Raw genomic sequence first — 18,464 nt, 5'->3', positions numbered from 1 at the left:
GGGGGGGGGGGGGGTACTATACTAGATGTACTCATGTTAATTTGTCTCAACTCTTGCCACCACAGTTGATCATCCTGGCCAGTGGGGGACCTCAGGCTCTGGTCAACATCATGAGAACATACACGTATGAGAAACTGCTCTGGACCACAAGTCGTGTGCTTAAGGTGTTATCTGTCTGCTCCAGCAACAAACCTGCCATCGTTGAGGCTGGTACGTACTTGCCTGCTTGTATCAAATAAGTGTGCGTTCATGTATGTTATGTCAGTGTCTCATCTTCTGTTCCCTTGTGCTTTTCAGGTGGCATGCAGGCTCTTGGCCTTCACTTGACAGATCCCAGCCAGCGTTTGGTTCAAAACTGCCTCTGGACTCTTAGAAACTTGTCAGATGCCGCCACCAAGCAGGTAAATTCATGCAAACCATTAATGGTTTGGTTTGTTGTCATGGGTATTTAAACAACTTTTATTAAATTAACTTTTTTCCATTGTAGGAAGGGATGGAAGGACTTCTTGGCACTCTGGTTCAGCTTCTTGCTTCAGATGACATCAATGTGGTCACCTGCGCCGCTGGCATACTATCTAACCTCACGTGTAACAACTACAAGAACAAGATGATGGTTTGCCAAGTGGGTGGAATTGAGGCCCTGGTCCGTACTGTTCTCAGAGCTGGTGACAGAGAGGACATCACCGAGCCTGCTGTTTGCGCACTACGCCATCTAACATCCAGACACCAAGATGCTGAGATGGCCCAGAATGCAGTGCGTCTGCACTACGGCCTGCCTGTAGTGGTCAAACTGCTGCACCCACCCTCACACTGGCCGTTAATTAAGGTACGTTGCCAGATAGTGGCCAGTTTTATTTATTTATTTTTTTTTTTTTGCACATGATCTTTTTAAATATTGCACATTCTAACAAGAGTCTTTCCACATCCTTCTAGGCCACGGTCGGTCTGATCCGTAATCTGGCGCTATGCCCGGCCAATCACGCGCCGCTCCGCGAGCAGGGTGCAATTCCCCGGTTGGTCCAATTGCTGGTGAGGGCACACCAGGACACCCAGAGGCGCACTTCAATGGGTGGCACACAGCAACAGTTTGTGGTGAGTTAAGTTTGGTTTTTGGTTTGGCATTTTCTGTGCTTGTGGAAAATTAAATGTTTGACACTAATTGTCTGATTGTAATATTCAGGAGGGAGTTCGTATGGAGATTAAAGTAACATTTTGCCTTGTAGGAAGGGATGGAAGGACTTCTTGGCACTCTGGTTCAGCTTCTTGCTTCAGATGACATCAATGTGGTCACCTGCGCCGCTGGCATACTATCTAACCTCACGTGTAACAACTACAAGAACAAGATGATGGTTTGCCAAGTGGGTGGAATTGAGGCCCTGGTCCGTACTGTTCTCAGAGCTGGTGACAGAGAGGACATCACCGAGCCTGCTGTTTGCGCACTACGCCATCTAACATCCAGACACCAAGATGCTGAGATGGCCCAGAATGCAGTGCGTCTGCACTACGGCCTGCCTGTAGTGGTCAAACTGCTGCACCCACCCTCACACTGGCCGTTAATTAAGGTACGTTGCCAGATAGTGGCCAGTTTTATTTATTTATTTTTTTTTTTTTGCACATGATCTTTTTAAATATTGCACATTCTAACAAGAGTCTTTCCACATCCTTCTAGGCCACGGTCGGTCTGATCCGTAATCTGGCGCTATGCCCGGCCAATCACGCGCCGCTCCGCGAGCAGGGTGCAATTCCCCGGTTGGTCCAATTGCTGGTGAGGGCACACCAGGACACCCAGAGGCGCACTTCAATGGGTGGCACACAGCAACAGTTTGTGGTGAGTTAAGTTTGGTTTTTGGTTTGGCATTTTCTGTGCTTGTGGAAAATTAAATGTTTGACACTAATTGTCTGATTGTAATATTCAGGAGGGAGTTCGTATGGAGGAGATTGTGGAAGGCTGCACTGGAGCACTTCACATCCTGGCCAGAGACGTACACAACAGAATCGTCATCAGGGGGCTCAACACCATCCCTTTATTCGTACAAGTATGACTTATGTGCTGATTGCCTACATTCACACATTCTACATGCAAGGTGGCTGCCATCTTTAGTCTCAAACCTTGTGATTTTGAGTTTTGTAAAGTGTTTCTCTTGCTCTATAGCTGCTGTATTCTCCTATTGAAAATATCCAGCGGGTAGCAGCAGGAGTGTTGTGCGAGCTGGCTCAGGATAAAGAGGCAGCAGAGGCCATTGAGGCAGAAGGAGCCACGGCTCCTCTCACAGAGCTGCTGCACTCCAGGAACGAGGGAGTGGGTGAGTGACTGCCCCCTGTTGACAGATACCATACAGCATTATAACAAATACAAATGTCTCTTAATATCAGTGGGCAAATCTTTCCGTTTCTTTCTTGATGTGGATTGTGTTACCAACTAAAGTGTGGATCTTGACTCTTATATCTTATGTACTTCTCTCTATATAGCCACATACGCTGCAGCAGTGCTGTTCCGCATGTCCGAGGATAAGCCTCAGGACTACAAGAAGCGTCTTTCCGTGGAACTTACCAGCTCTCTTTTCAGAACGGAGCCCATGGCTTGGAATGAGGTACAAACATTTATGTGCTCTCAGATGAAGGCTATTAATGTACTATGAATCCACTTTCATAAACCAGAAATGTGTTTGTCTTAGACTGGTGACTTGGGCCTTGATATTGGTGCTCCGGGAGAGCCTCTTGGATACAGACCAGATGGTAATGCATTTCATTTATTTGTAAACTAACTTTTAATTTCTTATTTAATAATTTATTAAATTATAAATTTGTTTAAACATTTATTTAAACCATTTTAAAAGTTTATTTCTATTTAAATTAGTTTAAATGTTTTATTCAAACTTTTTTTTTTCGATTTGTTTGAACAAATTTTATTCATATTTTTATAATTTTATGAAATGTTTAAAGTTTAATCAATTATTTATTTAAAGTATTTTATAAAGTATAAATAATGTTGTCTTGAAACATTTATTTAAATGATACTCATGACTTCTCATATCCCTTTCAGACCCCAGCTATCGTTCTTTCCACTCTGGCTATGGCCAGGATGGTCTGGGCATGGATGGCATGCTGGAGCATGAGATGGGAGGCCACCATCCTGGAGCAGAGTACCCAGTAGAGGGACTGCCAGACTTGGGCCACGCTCAGGACCTAATGGATGGTCTGCCCCCTACAGACTCCAATCAGCTGGCCTGGTTTGACACAGACCTCTAAACACTCACGGTCTACAAGTATTGAAGGTAAGATGAGTTTAAAAAAACTTGTGTTTACTGCATTCTGCTTAAGTTTCAAAATGAACAATGTACTTCTGTCTCTCCACAGCTGTATGTTGAATGAATCTGCAATTGTGATTTGAAGAGTCGTGGAAGGTTTGCCAGAGGGTGGGCTAGTGTTTCAGAAAGTGCCTGACACACAACACACACTTGTCGCAGATGAAAGGGAGTCTAACAGGGAAATGGTGGATATCAGTCTCCTTTATTGCTACGGCCCCCTTTTTTTGTTTTTGCCCTGGATGGAAAAAATGCAAGTATGGAGGGATTGTGACGCAGATGCTGACGAGTGCACATGAAAAGGATCTTTTAAGATTGAACTATTTTAACTTTTTTATTATTTTGTTTCCTTTTCCTTAAATCAGCATTTTCATGGTACTGACCCTAGCTTGGTTTTAAAACTTTTGTATTCCATATATTTTTGTTCCTTTTTTTTTTCTTTTTTTTATGTGTTCTGTAGTGTTAAGTTGTAGTGGACTTGCCTCATTGGTTTCTGGATCTTTATCATGTGCTAGTGTACAACACTAATCTCGGTTCCTATGTAATCTGACTGAAAGTGTAACAATGTGTAGCTTTTTATATGATCATTTAAAATGGTGGTTGTTGGGAGTACAAAAAATTATATGCATTCTTACAAAATGCTTAAAGTTAAGCTAGGAGAAGCAGTTTTCAATGTCACTATTGTTCCAAAAAGGGTGTGGATTCAGCAAGGGTGGGTGGGGGTAGATGGGGTTTATGAGGTATACACAGAGACAGAAATCTTTTCTATGCTATCTGGAGGTAGTCTCTATTGAAGCAACGTCATTGTTTGTTAGCCTGTGCCGCTTCTTTTGGGAAAATGGATAATGACATGGCTAATCAATAAAATACTTTTATTCCACTTGTGTTTGTGTGATACCTAAATATAAAAGGCAGTTTTTTTTTTTTTTTTTTACATAAGAGCAAACAATTTTTGCATTATTTGGCACTTTTCACCGTTTCTCTGTTATTACCTTAAAGGAATGGTTCTTCCTAAAATGAAAATTGACTCCCCTTCAGGCCATCCAAAATGTAGATGAGTTTGTTTCTTCATTGGTACAGATTTGGAGAAATTTACATCACTTGCTCCCCAGTGGATCCTTTGCAGTGAATGGGTGCCGTCAGAATGCGAGTCCAAACAGCTGATAAAATCATCACGGTAATCCACACGACTCCAGTCATTAACATCCTGTGAAGAGAAATGTTGTGTTTGTAGGAAACAAATCGATCATAAAGATGTTTTTAACCAAACTTGCTTCTGGCTAAAATATGAGTTCCCTATCCGTAATCTTGCTTTCTCTAGTGGAAAAACTCATCTTGTCTGAATCAGGAGAGAAATCTGCACAGATCAAGTACCACGGCATGGACTTTTTAACTGGAAGAACGTTATTATAAACTATGAAGTAGTATTTTGGCCAGAAGCAAAGGTTTAAAATTAAAACCCTATTTTGTTTCTTACAAACATGCAGCTTTTCACTTTACAAGATATTAATTGATGGACTATAGTCCTGTGGATTATTGTGATGTTTTATCTGTTTGGACTCTCATTCTGACGGCACCCATTCACTGCAGAGGATCCATTGGTGAACAAGTGATGTAATGCTAGATTTCTCCAAATTTATTCCAATAAAGAAACAAACTCCTCTACATCTTGAATGGCCTGAGGTTGAGGATGAGTACATTTTCAGCAGTTTTTTAATCCATAAAGTTCAATCTATTAAATACAATATATTACTATGTGCAGTTATAAGATGCCTATAAACTTTATTGCGTTTAACTGGGTCGGAGTTTCCATTTTCTGCTGCCTGCCATTCGTATCAACTTTTCTGGGGGCCAATAACATCTTTATGTCTTTGTGAAATCAAAGTTGAATATTCATTATCAGTAAATCAGCCTTGGAGGGGTGGAGATGATTTCCGTTCTCTTATCTGAATGTGTGGGGACCGAGGGCAGGCGATGAAATCTGCACTTGTGCATGCATATGGGTTTGTTAGCTACCCCCTTTTTTCTAAATCGGGTCCATATGAGCCTCAGATCAGAGAGAGCGTGTTTATCTTAACGGATGTCTTGAGCTTGGCTGATTCAAGTCAGTAGGATTTAATTAACTTAAACAGCAGCAGTTCTGACATGATGCATTAATCTCACGTTTGATGTGCTTTTTAATTGATTTGTTGAAGTTGCATGTCTTTTGCCCATTATAGAGTTACCATTTTATAGATTACATCTTTACAGGAAAGTGTACATCATTTTATATCTGAGGTGTTATCTTTAAGGTTCTTCGCATATTTTTTGTTTGCTTGAATCTATATCCGTACAAACATTGATTGGTTTACCATTAAATGAGCTGTAATGCATCAGCATTTTAACTTGTGCTCTGGAAGTTTTATGAACGTCTCCATTTTCTGCCTCTTCACCTCTTTTTCTGTTGGGAGAGGAATTTCACTGAGGCCTTGCCAAACAGCGGCTGTAGTTTGAAGTGTTGCCAGAGTGCTTTGTGCTGAGCAGCCCTCACCGCTTCCACAAAAAAACACACTCATCCCCTTCTTCAGATAGAAAAAGAGGGGGATGGATTTGCCCAGTTTGGACAGGGGGCAGGGAAACATGTCTATACAATGGACTTACATGAGCCTGGAAAATACAGGACCCAAAGACGCAAAAGATCCTGACCTATGTATGTGTTTTATTCAACATTAGTCACTAGGGGTTCATTTAAAAAAAATTGTTCATATGATTTAATAATCGCCACATTATAAATGTCTTGGAAACTTTTTATTTTTATTTTTTATTCTTTTTTTTTTTACATATTCTCAGTTGTGCACTTCCACCGCATCCAACATTTTTTGCCCCTAATAAAGTTTTATAAATATATTATTGTTTTAGTGTACTTGAGGGTGACAATAGTGTCAACAGTGTTAAAAGCCTGAGATAAAATATGAGACGTGATGTGTAAAGAAAAATGAATAAACACTACCATTCGAATGTTTGGGGCCAGTAAGATGGTTTTGAAAGAGTCTCTTATGTCCACCAAGACTGCATTCATTTGATTAAATACAGTAAAAACAGTAATATTATCACAAATATATTATTATAAATGTCTGAATAAAAGTATTCGGTTCTTTCAAACGAACAGAATCCTGCTGCCTTTTGAACAGTGGTGTAAATATCACTTGAGAACCAAACATTTCTAATCAAACTTTGTATTTAGAGCACAAAAATGCTATTAACCGAACAAGACAAAGTAGTCAGCCCTTTCATTCGAGAAATGTTTGTTGCTGTTATTTGCATCTAACAATGCTATCAAACATAATAATGTGGGGGAAATGTAAAGAAAAAAATGACAGAATTTCCTTGTGATGCATGTATTTGTCCACTATTGTACAATTAATGTAATGGACAAATTAAAAGTGTTAAAATTGTTTGATGGAGTATTAAGTCCACAGGGCAAAACCCATAGGCTAGACACTCAAATAGAAATGCACAAAAAGTTACACGCAAATGTAACACTTTCTTAGAAGTCACATCGTCAGATCCCAGAAAGGACGGTAAGACAGAATACGGGAGATTTCGGCTGCCCTGGAGAGAGAGACAGACAGCCCAAAAACTCTCTGACCTTCCCTCCCACATATATTCCCTTACCTCGAGGCAACACACCTGTGTGGACGTCTGTGTGTTTGAGAGAGACAGTCCGTGAGATCAAAGCTCATAGACGGATCATGATCTAGTGTCTGTCAGTCCCTGCGCTGTGAAGACGGCAAGTGTCAAGCTAGACAATAGTTTACTGCAGTTCATGTTTCTTTCTCTGGAGCCATATGAGGCGTGAGAGGAACGTCGATAGAGTATTATTGTAGAGTCAAGTAGCCTTTAAAACAACACAAACGTGAACTGTAACTCGAATTGTTTTATTTAGTAGCAGTGTTTGCTAAGGTCGATGCCGTTAAAGCCATTTCAACAAATGGCTCTTTACGCTTCGCGAAAAAAATGACTCGTATGAACCAGTGAGTGATTATGTCGGTCGAAAAGATTCACGAAACTGCCTCGCTCATGAGTTAATGGTTTGAATTATTAGACTCAATCGGTGAGTCGTCCAGGACACTTTACTGAGTTCACGTCTCCCACCGCGAATCTGATTCAAAATGAACATTTGTCGTGAGAAAAAATTATTCTCCAATTACTATTAATTATCAGTAATAATTATACTAAGTACGCACAAACAAGGCTAATTTAAAAAAAATTAAATAATTGCTTACTATATAGCACATAATGAATTGGAACTACCTGTGCAAACGGTTTTAATGCATAAAATTGATCAGACAGCACATATTATATTATATACATAATAACTGAACTATTTGGACATTTACACTTATTAAATTAAATGTGTGTGTGTGCATAGAGTACCAATTATTATTATTATTTATTTTTTTTTAATTAAACTTAAATTTTGTTTTTCTATTTTTAGAGTTTACACTGAAAAAATAGCTGTTTTATAAGAGAAGTCAGGGGCGTAGCCATCATTTCAGAAGTGAGGGGTTCAAGGTCCAGAATGGTAGAAAGACATCATTAAAGTAATCCATGTGACTCCTGTGGTTTAACCTCAATTTTATGAAGCAATGCACGTGCTTTGTTTGTGCAAAAAAACACATTTTACCGCTTTATTTTCTAAAAATATTGATTTGCCACACACGCTCATAAGAGCATCATGACGCATAAAATATGACCGATTCATACAACATAATGCGTTTGTTTGCATTTACTGTTACCTGTAATCCGTTACCACCAGCAAGCAATTTGCAATCGTAAAACAAAATTATATATATAATATATGATGATGGCCAATAAAATAACAAATGGCTCAAGTTAACTTATATTATCCTAGCTTGAACAGTTGATAAAAAAATCAAATAATACAAAAAAAATAAATAAATAAACTTTACTCAGTAACGAATACCAACTCAAACGCACGAAGCCTGACTGGGATAAACTTCCAGTGGGCGCGAAAATGCCGAGCCTGCTCAGCAAAGCCAACTGGTAACTTACCCACTTTAACGGTAAAATACACCTATAATCGCTCAAATTGCCCATCTTAACGATGTTTAACAGGTGGAGAAACAACTTTGTGTCAAATCTCAAACGTTACATTACAATCTGCAGTGCTAATGCAGCATAGCACAGCGGCCACCGTATCAGAAATACAAAACTTGAAAGGTAACTGTTAAAAACAGTTCGGAAAACAATGACAGAACATAACTAATTCTGCTCTATTCTGCTAAAATGAGCAATAATCTCCCAAAAATTGTTACACAAGCATTCACTCACCTCATCCACGCTGAATATGCTTTTTCGCGCGCAGCCCAACGGACAGCGTCCTCAAGTTCATGAGTTGTTCGTCTGAAATTCCTCCGCGGTTTAGTTAGTTCGCTGTATAGTCTGCCCGTGTCTCCTTGTTTGATGTTGCACTGCGATGTCTCATGTTTCAAACATGAGTCTAATGTCTAGATTTGCTGAATATTTTTTCTTCTTGGAAAGGACTCTGATATTAAATTCATGTACAAATCTGACTCCTGCGCATGAATCCATGTTCAGAGATTTGGCCGGTTAGTGCCAAAAAGCTACAACTTAAAATGGCTCTTTGAATTTCAGTAACATTAAACTGACTTTAAAAATCAAGTTGAATCTAGTATAACTTATAAAAAAAAAGTTGAAATTGCTTAAATTATTTTTATGAGTTAAAGTAACTTAAAAACAGAAGTTGTCATGGCTTTTTCATCATATACTTTATTACCTGGAGATGACTTGACAAACACAAATAAACCATATATTGCGTATTGTCGCAATCGTACCTTTAATGTCTTCATGTTTCCAAACGTTTCTGTTTTTCTGTGAAAAAAAATGTTTCATACAGCGATAGCTGGAGAAAAAGTGCGGGGGACGAATTTACGTGATATTAAAAGTGGGGGGGACACGTCCCCGCGTCCCCCGCGTAATCTACGCCCCTGAGAGAAGTCATCTAGGGATCATGAGATTTGGAGTTATTTTTGACTTGGTCCAATAACTAACCACCTAGCAACCTCACAGAACACCCCAGCAATTCAAAATACCATCAAAACACATTTTCCTAACAATCATCAATATACAGCTGGGCTGTCATGAGTGATTAGCTGACGCAACAATCCTAGCACTGGCTGATTCACCATTCGTTTGCAGTTTAAGTATTTGCTTGCAATGTATAAAAGGTTGGAAAGCCCCATAAACACACACACACACATAGACATGCTTATTCAGCCTCTCTGACAAGAGCAAGGGGCCTGTTGCCTGGCAACCAGGGGATTTATGGCAGGAGAGGCACTTAAAGGCACTCTGGTGCTCACGCACATCCGTGCACATGTGTGCAGGTGTCTGTTGGTTGAGCAGAGAGGCTGGGTGGGGACAGACGCACACTTGAAAAAGGGAGATGAAAGCCTGCTTTTTACTCAGATAAAAGAGATGAACTAAGAGATAAACCCAGAGACACTGAGTTTTCTGCTAATGTACAAGCGCTTTAGTTAAGAGAGAGGAGAGAGAAGCTATATTATCTGTGCAAAGAGAGCTTGAGAGATTGTATGAGGCAGTATGATATCGTTAATAAGGATGTCAGCGATCCAGTACCAACCGACAGGATATAAAAATCACACAAGATCTCTGTAATATCACAGCTGTTTCTCTTAGACAGCAATGAGATTAAATTGAGAGTTGCAAGCAAATGGAGACTTGATCTGATTAAGTCTCAAATGTAGCCTACCTCTGGAGCTCCAAAAGAGATCTCAACAATGTTTCAAACTGTGTTCACTTTTGTCACAAAACCAAAGTCTGAGAAATGAAATATTTCTCAACAAATTTTTCAAAGACAAAATTATCTGCTTTTTTTTCCTATATCTTTTATAGCTGAATATACTGTTATTGTGATGTCAGTTTGTTTAATTTGCGTTCATTTTACTATTCTATTTTTAAGGTAATTTTAAAGCAATTTTAAAATACGTTGTGAGACAAACATCGTCTTGATGCCTGCAGTATGAAAGTGAATTAATTTGAGCAATAACATTATTCTTTGGGAATCAGGTAAAGCACTACTATTATTATTATTAATCAAGTCAAGTCGCCTTAATTTATACAGTGCTTTATACAATACAGATTGTCAAAGCAGCTTTACAGTGTTAAACAGGAAAAATGTGTGCTGATAATACAAGAGGATAATATAGAAAACAGACAGTTTAAGTCGTGGCCTAATGGTTAGAGAGTCGGACTCGTAACGCAAAGGTTGCGGGTTCGAGTCTCGTACCGGCAGGGATTGTAGGTGGGGGGAGTGAATGTACAGCACTCTCTTAACCCCCAACTGCTCCCCGGGGATCCGCCGCAGCAAAAAAATGGCTGCCCACTGCTCCGGGTGTGTGTTCACGGTGTGTGTGTGTTCACTGCTGTGTGTGTGCACTTTGGATGGGATAATTCCGAGTATGGGTCACCATACTTGGCCACATGTCACGTCCCTTTCACTTTCACTAACAGTTAAAGTTGATTCATTGTTGATTCAGTGATGTCATCATCCATCTCTTCTAATAGTGTCTGTGCAGTCAAGTCAACAATGTTGCCAGAAATTGTGTCCCCAAATAAGCAAGCAAAAGGTGACAGTGGCAAGGAACCAAAACTCCATCAGTGACAGAAATGGAGAAAAAAAACCTTGGGAGAAACCAGGTTCAGTTGGGGGGCCAGTTCTCCTCTGGCCAGATGGAACCAGCATGGTGTGGTTTAATTTCAGGCTGCAACGCAGATCAGATTGAGCAGAGGACTCGTCTGGTTCTCGTGGTCTTGTGCCTGATGGCCAACAAGGTCTTCACAGGGAATCTGTCTCTAGGGTTTGTCTAGTTGACATGGTCTCCACTGACAAGTCAGGGCTGACATTCAGGGCTCTCTAGGTGCTGATCCACCATCTGGACTGGATACGGACTGGATCCAGGTGATTGCAGTGACCATCTTAACTATTTCCCTGCATTTATCACATGTGAATCCCTCGTCGCTGACAGAGAAGGCTACACTATAAATGTGGCAAGCAGTGCAAGTGACAATAACAGGAGAAGAAGCCATGAATCACTGTAATTGTTGAATGATTCTGACTTACCACAGTTGTTTGATGAACGTGTGAAAAACAGAGCGAGAGAGAGAAAAGAAACAGTAGGTGCAAATGACAAGAAGAAGTAGAAGAAGAAGAAGCCTAGATAAAAATATAATATCTGGGAGAAATAAATTCGGAAAACTCAATTTCAGTTGATATTCTGTCTTTCTTTCTCCCAGTGTCTCTTAATCTCTGCCAGCCTTGGGCTGTAATTATCTGTTAAGTAGATCCTTTGTTGCACTGAAATGAAGGAAAGGAAAATGGGGGCAGAAGGGGTCCTCAGAGAAGTGAGACTAGAATATCACCTGTCTTTGGTGCACAGTAGCACAGAGAGGATTTTTCCTAGATAAAGTAAGAACTGGTTTATTGCATCTTAGATGATATATTTCAGATATGAAGTCTTAATCATGCATGCAGATATGCAAATTCTTTATAATGTAATTGATATTCATATTCATATTCTCAATGCATCTTCACCTCCAGCACCATTTACAGGCTTTGAGCAGTGTGTGTGTGTGTGTGCATTGATTCTCTGAAACATACTGTATATGTGACCTTCACAACCCTCACACTAGGCTGGAGGCAGCAGGGGTGTCAATCATGCTTTGCTAGAAGAGATTCTAAGTCTTAGTGCCAGAGGCAGGTTTATCGCAAACCACACCCCCTCCAACCCATGACAGTGCACAGGGAAATCAGACACGGTGACCTGTGATCTCTTGACCCGACGACCTCCCAGACTCCCCTATCTGCTCTAATAAGCAGCTCTGTTATGTGTGCATGTCTTGGTGAGAGAGCAAAGACAATGTGTGTTTCTCACAGCAGAGATCATTGTGACTGACAGTCCCTCAGTCTCCAGTGAGATCTCTATTGCTAATGAAAGCTCAACTTACAAGCCTACACAAAGTAATCCACATGAGTAACATACGTGAAACAATTAATGTCTGTCTTGAGTTTTGATGTTTGACATGTATAAATCAGACAAAATGTCCTACTGCATATAAAATGATGAGTCATTTTAGCACATATTCATGTAGTTATTTGGGTGTTCTGGAAGATTGCTGTTAATATTGCATAACTTACATTTTAGCCAAAATATTGCCAGTGACTTTTTTTTTTTTGCTCCACCAATGAAAATAATTCTAAATGAAAAATCAATCCTTGAGCAACACCCAGTAGTGATGTTTCATTTCTGAATTAATTTTTGAACAAATCAGATGATTAAATTATTTAATGAATCACTTCCAAATATACACTCTTAAAAATAAAGGTGCTTCACGATGCCATAGAAGAACCTTTTTGTCTAAATGGTTCCATAACGAACCTTTAACATCTGAAGAACCTTTCTGTTTCACAAAAGGTTCTTTGTGGCGAAATAAGGTTCTTCAGATTACAAAAAGGTAAGAAAGAGATGGTTCTTTATAGAACCTTTGATTGAATGGTTCTTTGTGGAACCAAAAATGGTTCTTCTATGGCATCGCTTGAAGAACCTTTTGAAGCACCTTTATTTTTAAGAGTGTACTAGTTTCATTCCTCAGTAAATCAGTGTTTTTGAACAAATTGTTTGATTGAATGATTCATTAAATCTCTCATAAAGACACTTGTTTCATTCCTCAATGAATCAGTGTTTTTGAACAAATCGGCTTATTGAATGATTCAGTGACACACTCTTAAATAACTCATAAACAACTTTATTTAAAACATCTATTTTTTAGACTCAGTGTTTTTGGATGAATCAGTTAATTGAGTGATTCAGTGACACCCTCATATATAGTCACTTGTTTCATTCTGGAATTAATCAGTGTTTTTGAACAAATCGGTTGATATGTTGAATGATTCAGTGAGTCATTCATTATTTATTCTTGAATGCATTAGCGTTTTTGAACAAATTGGTTGATTGAAAGATTCAAAGCCTCTTTCATTAAGATACTTATTTTATATTTAAATGAATCAGTATTTTGAATGAATCAGTTCAGTGAATGAATCATTAATTCACTCGTGATCTACAAAATGTCATGTGTCACCACCTACTGCAGAAATAGTCACTGACAAATCCCAGGGCAACTTTACATTTCTCGGCCTGAGACTTCATCATATGGAGCAGGTACTTTTTAATCAATTAACCATAAAAACATCATCAAATGTTTTTATTTTCCATCTCGATAGATTTTGTTCTTCTGTAAATTGCTTCTGTATCGGCAGATAAAAAATGCAAAAACCTCAAATTCGATCACCTCATCAAATATAGCCCAGGGCTATGAAGTTCGACAACTCTAAAATCCCAGAGGGTGGGAAGAGTAGACTAATGAATGACCCTTTTGTGGACCAGCTGCATTTATGTATATGTTGTACTTGAGGAGAGAGTCCATAATTTAATTGGGAACAGAAATGCTGCACTTCAGTGTCTGAAAGTGAGGCGATTCATTTGACTGACAGCTCCTGCGAATGAATTGGACGGGAGGCCTGGGCCCAGGGGATTGGAGATTTTTTGATGGTTGGATGCAACCACGCCCCTTTTTGATGACCAGACACTCCCTCCAGCTCCCAGAAGATTTTGCAGGGGGCCCAAGAAAGCCTCCTCTCTGTTTTCTCTCCCAAGGGAAATATGGTTGGTTAGGCTCTCAATTGAGCAAGTTATTTTATGCAAAAAGCCGAGATGCAGCCATTTACAGAGTGAAAGAGATGCAACTAATGCTGAAATGAAATGAGGGGTTTTATAAATGTGTGATTTTTGAAAGCGTGCACCCATATGAAAGAAATGTCTTTGATCCTGAGTGAAAACATATGCACCTTAATACGATTTGTGCACTAAGCAAGTCAAAGTAATGTTCATCATGAAGGAATAACGTAATTTGTAGTATGGATCTGTGGCTCTTGTTGCTTGTGGCTTGAGAGAGTATTTAGACTGTAATGGGTTTTTCTAAATGAATATGACACTAATACACATAATTCTTGGCTGTGAACAAGGGTCTCTTTGAAGTAAACAGAGTCTGGCCTGTGTCTCAATGAGCATACAGGCCCATGTTGGGACTGAGCAAACACACACCCGCACCCACACACTCACAAACATTGATCTTTCAATACATATTTATGCTTGACCACAAGTGACACCAAACAGGCAGATAATGAGGGCCGCTGGGATCTCTGGTTCCCCCAAGAGACTCTAATCTCTCTCTCTCTCTCTCTCTCTCTCTCTCTCTGCACACACTAGACAGTGGTAATAAAGTTTGCCTGGACTCAATGTCGCTGACTTCTAGAGGCCATAAAACACACACACACACACACACACACACACACACACACACACACTACAGAAAGATTTTTAAAAAGACAGGACAGTTTATGAATATGTGTCTCTGAATATCAGTGACCTTCAGTCATTTGAAGTTATTGATTTTCTGGGAGTTTGTTTCTATGTTTGTTTTTAAGTCACATTTAAATAATGTATGACTTATTTATATATATTTTTTAATTACTTATGTGTCTAAATAATTTTTGGGCCACTGTCAATACATTCATTATGGATTAAACATTATATAATCTTCATTTTCTAAGTAATCCAGGGGGTGATTTATTTATTTACTTATTTATTCATTTTTTTCAACACAAGTCATATTTAAATAATATATGAATTATTCAGATATTTTAGTGACTTAAATGTGTAAATACTTTTTGGGGCACTGTAAATACATCCATTATGGATTTAATATTATATAAACCTTATTTCAGGGGGTGATTTAGTACTTGGACAGTAGAATTAGACATTAAATTATTGAGGAAAGATAGATGGGAGCAGGGGCAATGCAGGCCTGACTTGAACCTGCATTTCCCACGTGAGCACCATGGTTCAGTGTATCAGAAGCATGAGTGTGAACCACTATGCCAACAAGTTATTTTGGATTTATAGATTAATATAGTATATTATAGTATTTTTCCATGTATTGTAAGCTTTGATGGTTTAAAGAGAGTTTATCAAAAAGTTTTCCTTCATATTTTCCTCATTTTGCCATGAATTCAGTTGAATCAAACCTCAAGTTGCATCCTACTCCTCATAAAAGACTGCCTTTTACAAGTATAAAACCACTTTGTATGTGCATGAGTTTGTGTAAGTGTCTGTCGTCCTTCCTTGCCTTTTCCTTGGAATTTGTCAAAGTCAATGATAAACAGGAATGACAGCAGCGATACAGTGATATGAGCGATGAAGAGCAACCCCTCACACATTCATCCACAAGCACACAATTCCTGCACCAACTACTCCGACACAGATTAAATATGGATTAAGCCTATTTGCATATGAATTGTGTTATCAAATATTTCTTCCAAGGATTAATGAGATGGAGTTTTGGTGCAGTAGTATGAATATATATTTCATTTATTTGCCACCTTGTAAAACAATCACTCACTGCTCACTTCAGAAGAGAACTGTCAATTTTTTCTTCCTTGTTCTTTGTCTCTTGTCTGCTCAAGACACGTCCATCCTTAATATATACATATGCTTCTTTTTCTTTACTCTTAGATTAAAATGTTTTGAGTTTGAAGCTAATAAAATCATTGAAGCTTGACATATGAAGTTGAATGTTATTATATCAGAAGTAATTGCAGCTGAGGACACATTTTATATTATTATTGTGCCCCTGGGGGCCTTTTACCCAATTTAACCTTTAGCTGCCTTTATATTTATATGTTTTTAATCAAAACAAACTTCTTCGCCATTTAATTTCTCCAACAATTTTCAAATATATCTTTTTTTTTAATCCTCATATACTTTGAGACCAGAAAAAAAGTGTTTCTAGCACTATTGCACCCCTAAATTTGCTGTAGAAGCTTTCAAGGCAGCAATAAGACAGTTGTGCCATATTTGTTCTAGATCTGAATCGTGAGTAAAAGTATGACCTTAATGCAATAATGAGTAATACAACAATAATCAGACCAGCTTTCATTTTTCTTCAGTTTTGAATGCAACAGACCAGTTCTCACTTTTATTAAGGGCCTTCTGTGTGATGTTTTTGGACACAAAGAGTGTGATTAGACATGTTTCTCCCTTGGATTCTCTTTCTCTGTTTTATATCTCAGGGAAACACTAATTTCCGTGTGTTTACTCTCAGATCCACTCAAAAGACGCTAAATCTTTTTTTCTTTAAATCCTTTTTCTTTGTTGTCTCAGCACAGGTGGGAGAGGGGCCTGTAAGGACATGGCTCTCTGTTTTATGTGGGTAACCTCACACAAACACAGACATACTGCACACAGCACATGAGGTTTTGTTGTTCTAATTCATCCTTTGGTGTTTTCTAGACGTATAGAGCTCTTCATGCACCTTGGACTAAAAAATATCAATGCAGTCCTTGCTAATGTCATCCAATGTTCCCACTCGCTTTGTATAAATTGATTTCATCTGTGAAAGGCTTGGTACAGATGCCTCCTAGCCAGAAAGATGGCTTCAAAACATTTGCCTTCTAACTTTTTCTCTTTCCTCTGTACTCCTCTTTCTCTGTTTCATTCCCTTTCCGGTGCCTATCTGCCAAAATGTTTTTTTTTTCCCTATTAAATGAGCATTCAGCAGCAGCTCCATCACACACATCCACTTAAAGGAAAAAAACAGATTAAAATTAATAACTTTCTCTGTGCAAATTTGCGGCGGCCACTTATCAATCCAATTTCAGCCAATTAGACTTCTTCTCGTTAATCTGCCTTCAAGGCAGCGAAGAAAGCGCAAAGAGGAATATTAAATTTGATACAACAAATATCACATGCACAGAGCGTTTGACTGAGTAATGAATGTGTGTCAGAATAATATGGGTTATGAATCTGAACATTAATGGATTAATAATTTATATGTGACAGTAAAAGAGATTTTTTTTTCTGTAAATGATGTCAATCATTAAAACTGCACATACACAGAGAAATAGTGTTTGAACGGAGCTGTTAAGATTGTGCATAAAACTGCGTGCATTTATTAACTGCGTGCAGAACCGGTAGTTTAGGTACAGGAGTTTATAAAAGTCCAAACAACACAAACTGATCAAATTTTTGCTGGATTTGCTTCTTTTTTTTTTCTTCCATTGTTTAAAGACACACTTCTTTAAACAACCTTAAAGAGCAACCTTAAAACAGCACTTAACATTAAAATTTTTCAATTTCATCAACAACATCAAAGGTAGCTCAACAGTATATTATTAGTAGTAGTAGTAGTAGTAGTACTGTCTATTATAGTACATTATTTACATTACTTTTTAAAAGTTTAGGCTCAGTAATATTTTTTAAGAAGTCTCCTTATGTCTGCATTTACTTGATCAAAATACAGTTAAAACAGAAAAACTGTGAAAAATAACTGTTTTCTAGTAAATATATTTTAAAATGTTGCTTATTCCTGTGATGGCAAGGCTGAATTTTCAGCACAGTCTCCAGTGTTACATGGTCATTCAGAAATCATTCTAAGATGCTGATGCTGATAACATTTCTTCTTATTATCAATGTTTAAAACAGCTATGCTGCTTAATATTTTTGTGGAAACCATTATACATTTTCCAGAATTCTTTGATGAAAAGTAAGTTCAAAAGAACAGAATTTGTTTGTAAATAGAACTCTTTTGTAAAATTATACATGTCTTTACTGTCACTTTTTATCAATTTACTGCATCCTTGCTGAATAAGTATTCAATTATTTAAAAAAAAAAATCGTACTGACCTCAAACTTTTGAATAGTAGAGTATATTTTATATTTTTATATTACATATATATTGTCTTTAAAAACATTTTCTAAAAACTGCACCATCGAATTTTAGACTCTCTAAAATCATCTTTTTTTTATGTGTGTCTGTTTCTGTTGGGTTTTCATTTTGCAGTGAAACTGTGTCTAGAGGTTTTATTTGACTGTGGCTCCATCTAGTGGAGTAATGAGAAACCACCATTCATGTGTCCCAGCATCTGTAGTGATGATGCGCACGAGTCCGTAACCCTCACTGGACACATTTGCACGTGCGGCATACATTCAACACGACTCA

The 18,464-nt window shown here is 38.3% G+C and overlaps 2 protein-coding genes across 2 annotated transcripts in view; both read left to right on the top strand.

Moving 5' to 3' along the window:
• LOC107688361 (catenin beta-1-like) overlaps window positions 1–4,183 on the top strand; it is a 15,233-nt gene extending 11,050 nt beyond the window's left edge. Inside the window, exons 7-16 of the mRNA XM_016486009.1 lie at window positions 66–210; window positions 298–401; window positions 488–826; window positions 934–1,092; window positions 1,917–2,036; window positions 2,153–2,303; window positions 2,470–2,591; window positions 2,676–2,736; window positions 3,044–3,275; window positions 3,358–4,183. Of these exons, the coding sequence (XP_016341495.1) occupies window positions 66–210; window positions 298–401; window positions 488–826; window positions 934–1,092; window positions 1,917–2,036; window positions 2,153–2,303; window positions 2,470–2,591; window positions 2,676–2,736; window positions 3,044–3,249 (1,407 nt within the window). The 3' untranslated portion in view covers window positions 3,250–3,275; window positions 3,358–4,183. The remainder of the gene's footprint in view (window positions 1–65; window positions 211–297; window positions 402–487; window positions 827–933; window positions 1,093–1,916; window positions 2,037–2,152; window positions 2,304–2,469; window positions 2,592–2,675; window positions 2,737–3,043; window positions 3,276–3,357) is intronic.
• A 12,472-nt stretch (window positions 4,184–16,655) lies between these two features.
• Window positions 16,656–18,464, top strand: part of LOC107688387 (MARVEL domain-containing protein 1-like) — a 7,987-nt gene continuing 6,178 nt past the window's right edge. Inside the window, exon 1 of the mRNA XM_016486046.1 lies at window positions 16,656–16,676. Within this exon, the coding sequence (XP_016341532.1) occupies window positions 16,656–16,676 (21 nt within the window). The remainder of the gene's footprint in view (window positions 16,677–18,464) is intronic.

The sequence above is a fragment of the Sinocyclocheilus anshuiensis genome, unplaced genomic scaffold, assembly GCF_001515605.1.
Source record: "Sinocyclocheilus anshuiensis isolate Anshui unplaced genomic scaffold, SAMN03320099.WGS_v1.1 scaffold209, whole genome shotgun sequence".
Classification (NCBI taxonomy): Eukaryota; Metazoa; Chordata; class Actinopteri; order Cypriniformes; family Cyprinidae; genus Sinocyclocheilus; species Sinocyclocheilus anshuiensis.
This window is presented reverse-complemented; position numbering and strand designations above follow the sequence as displayed.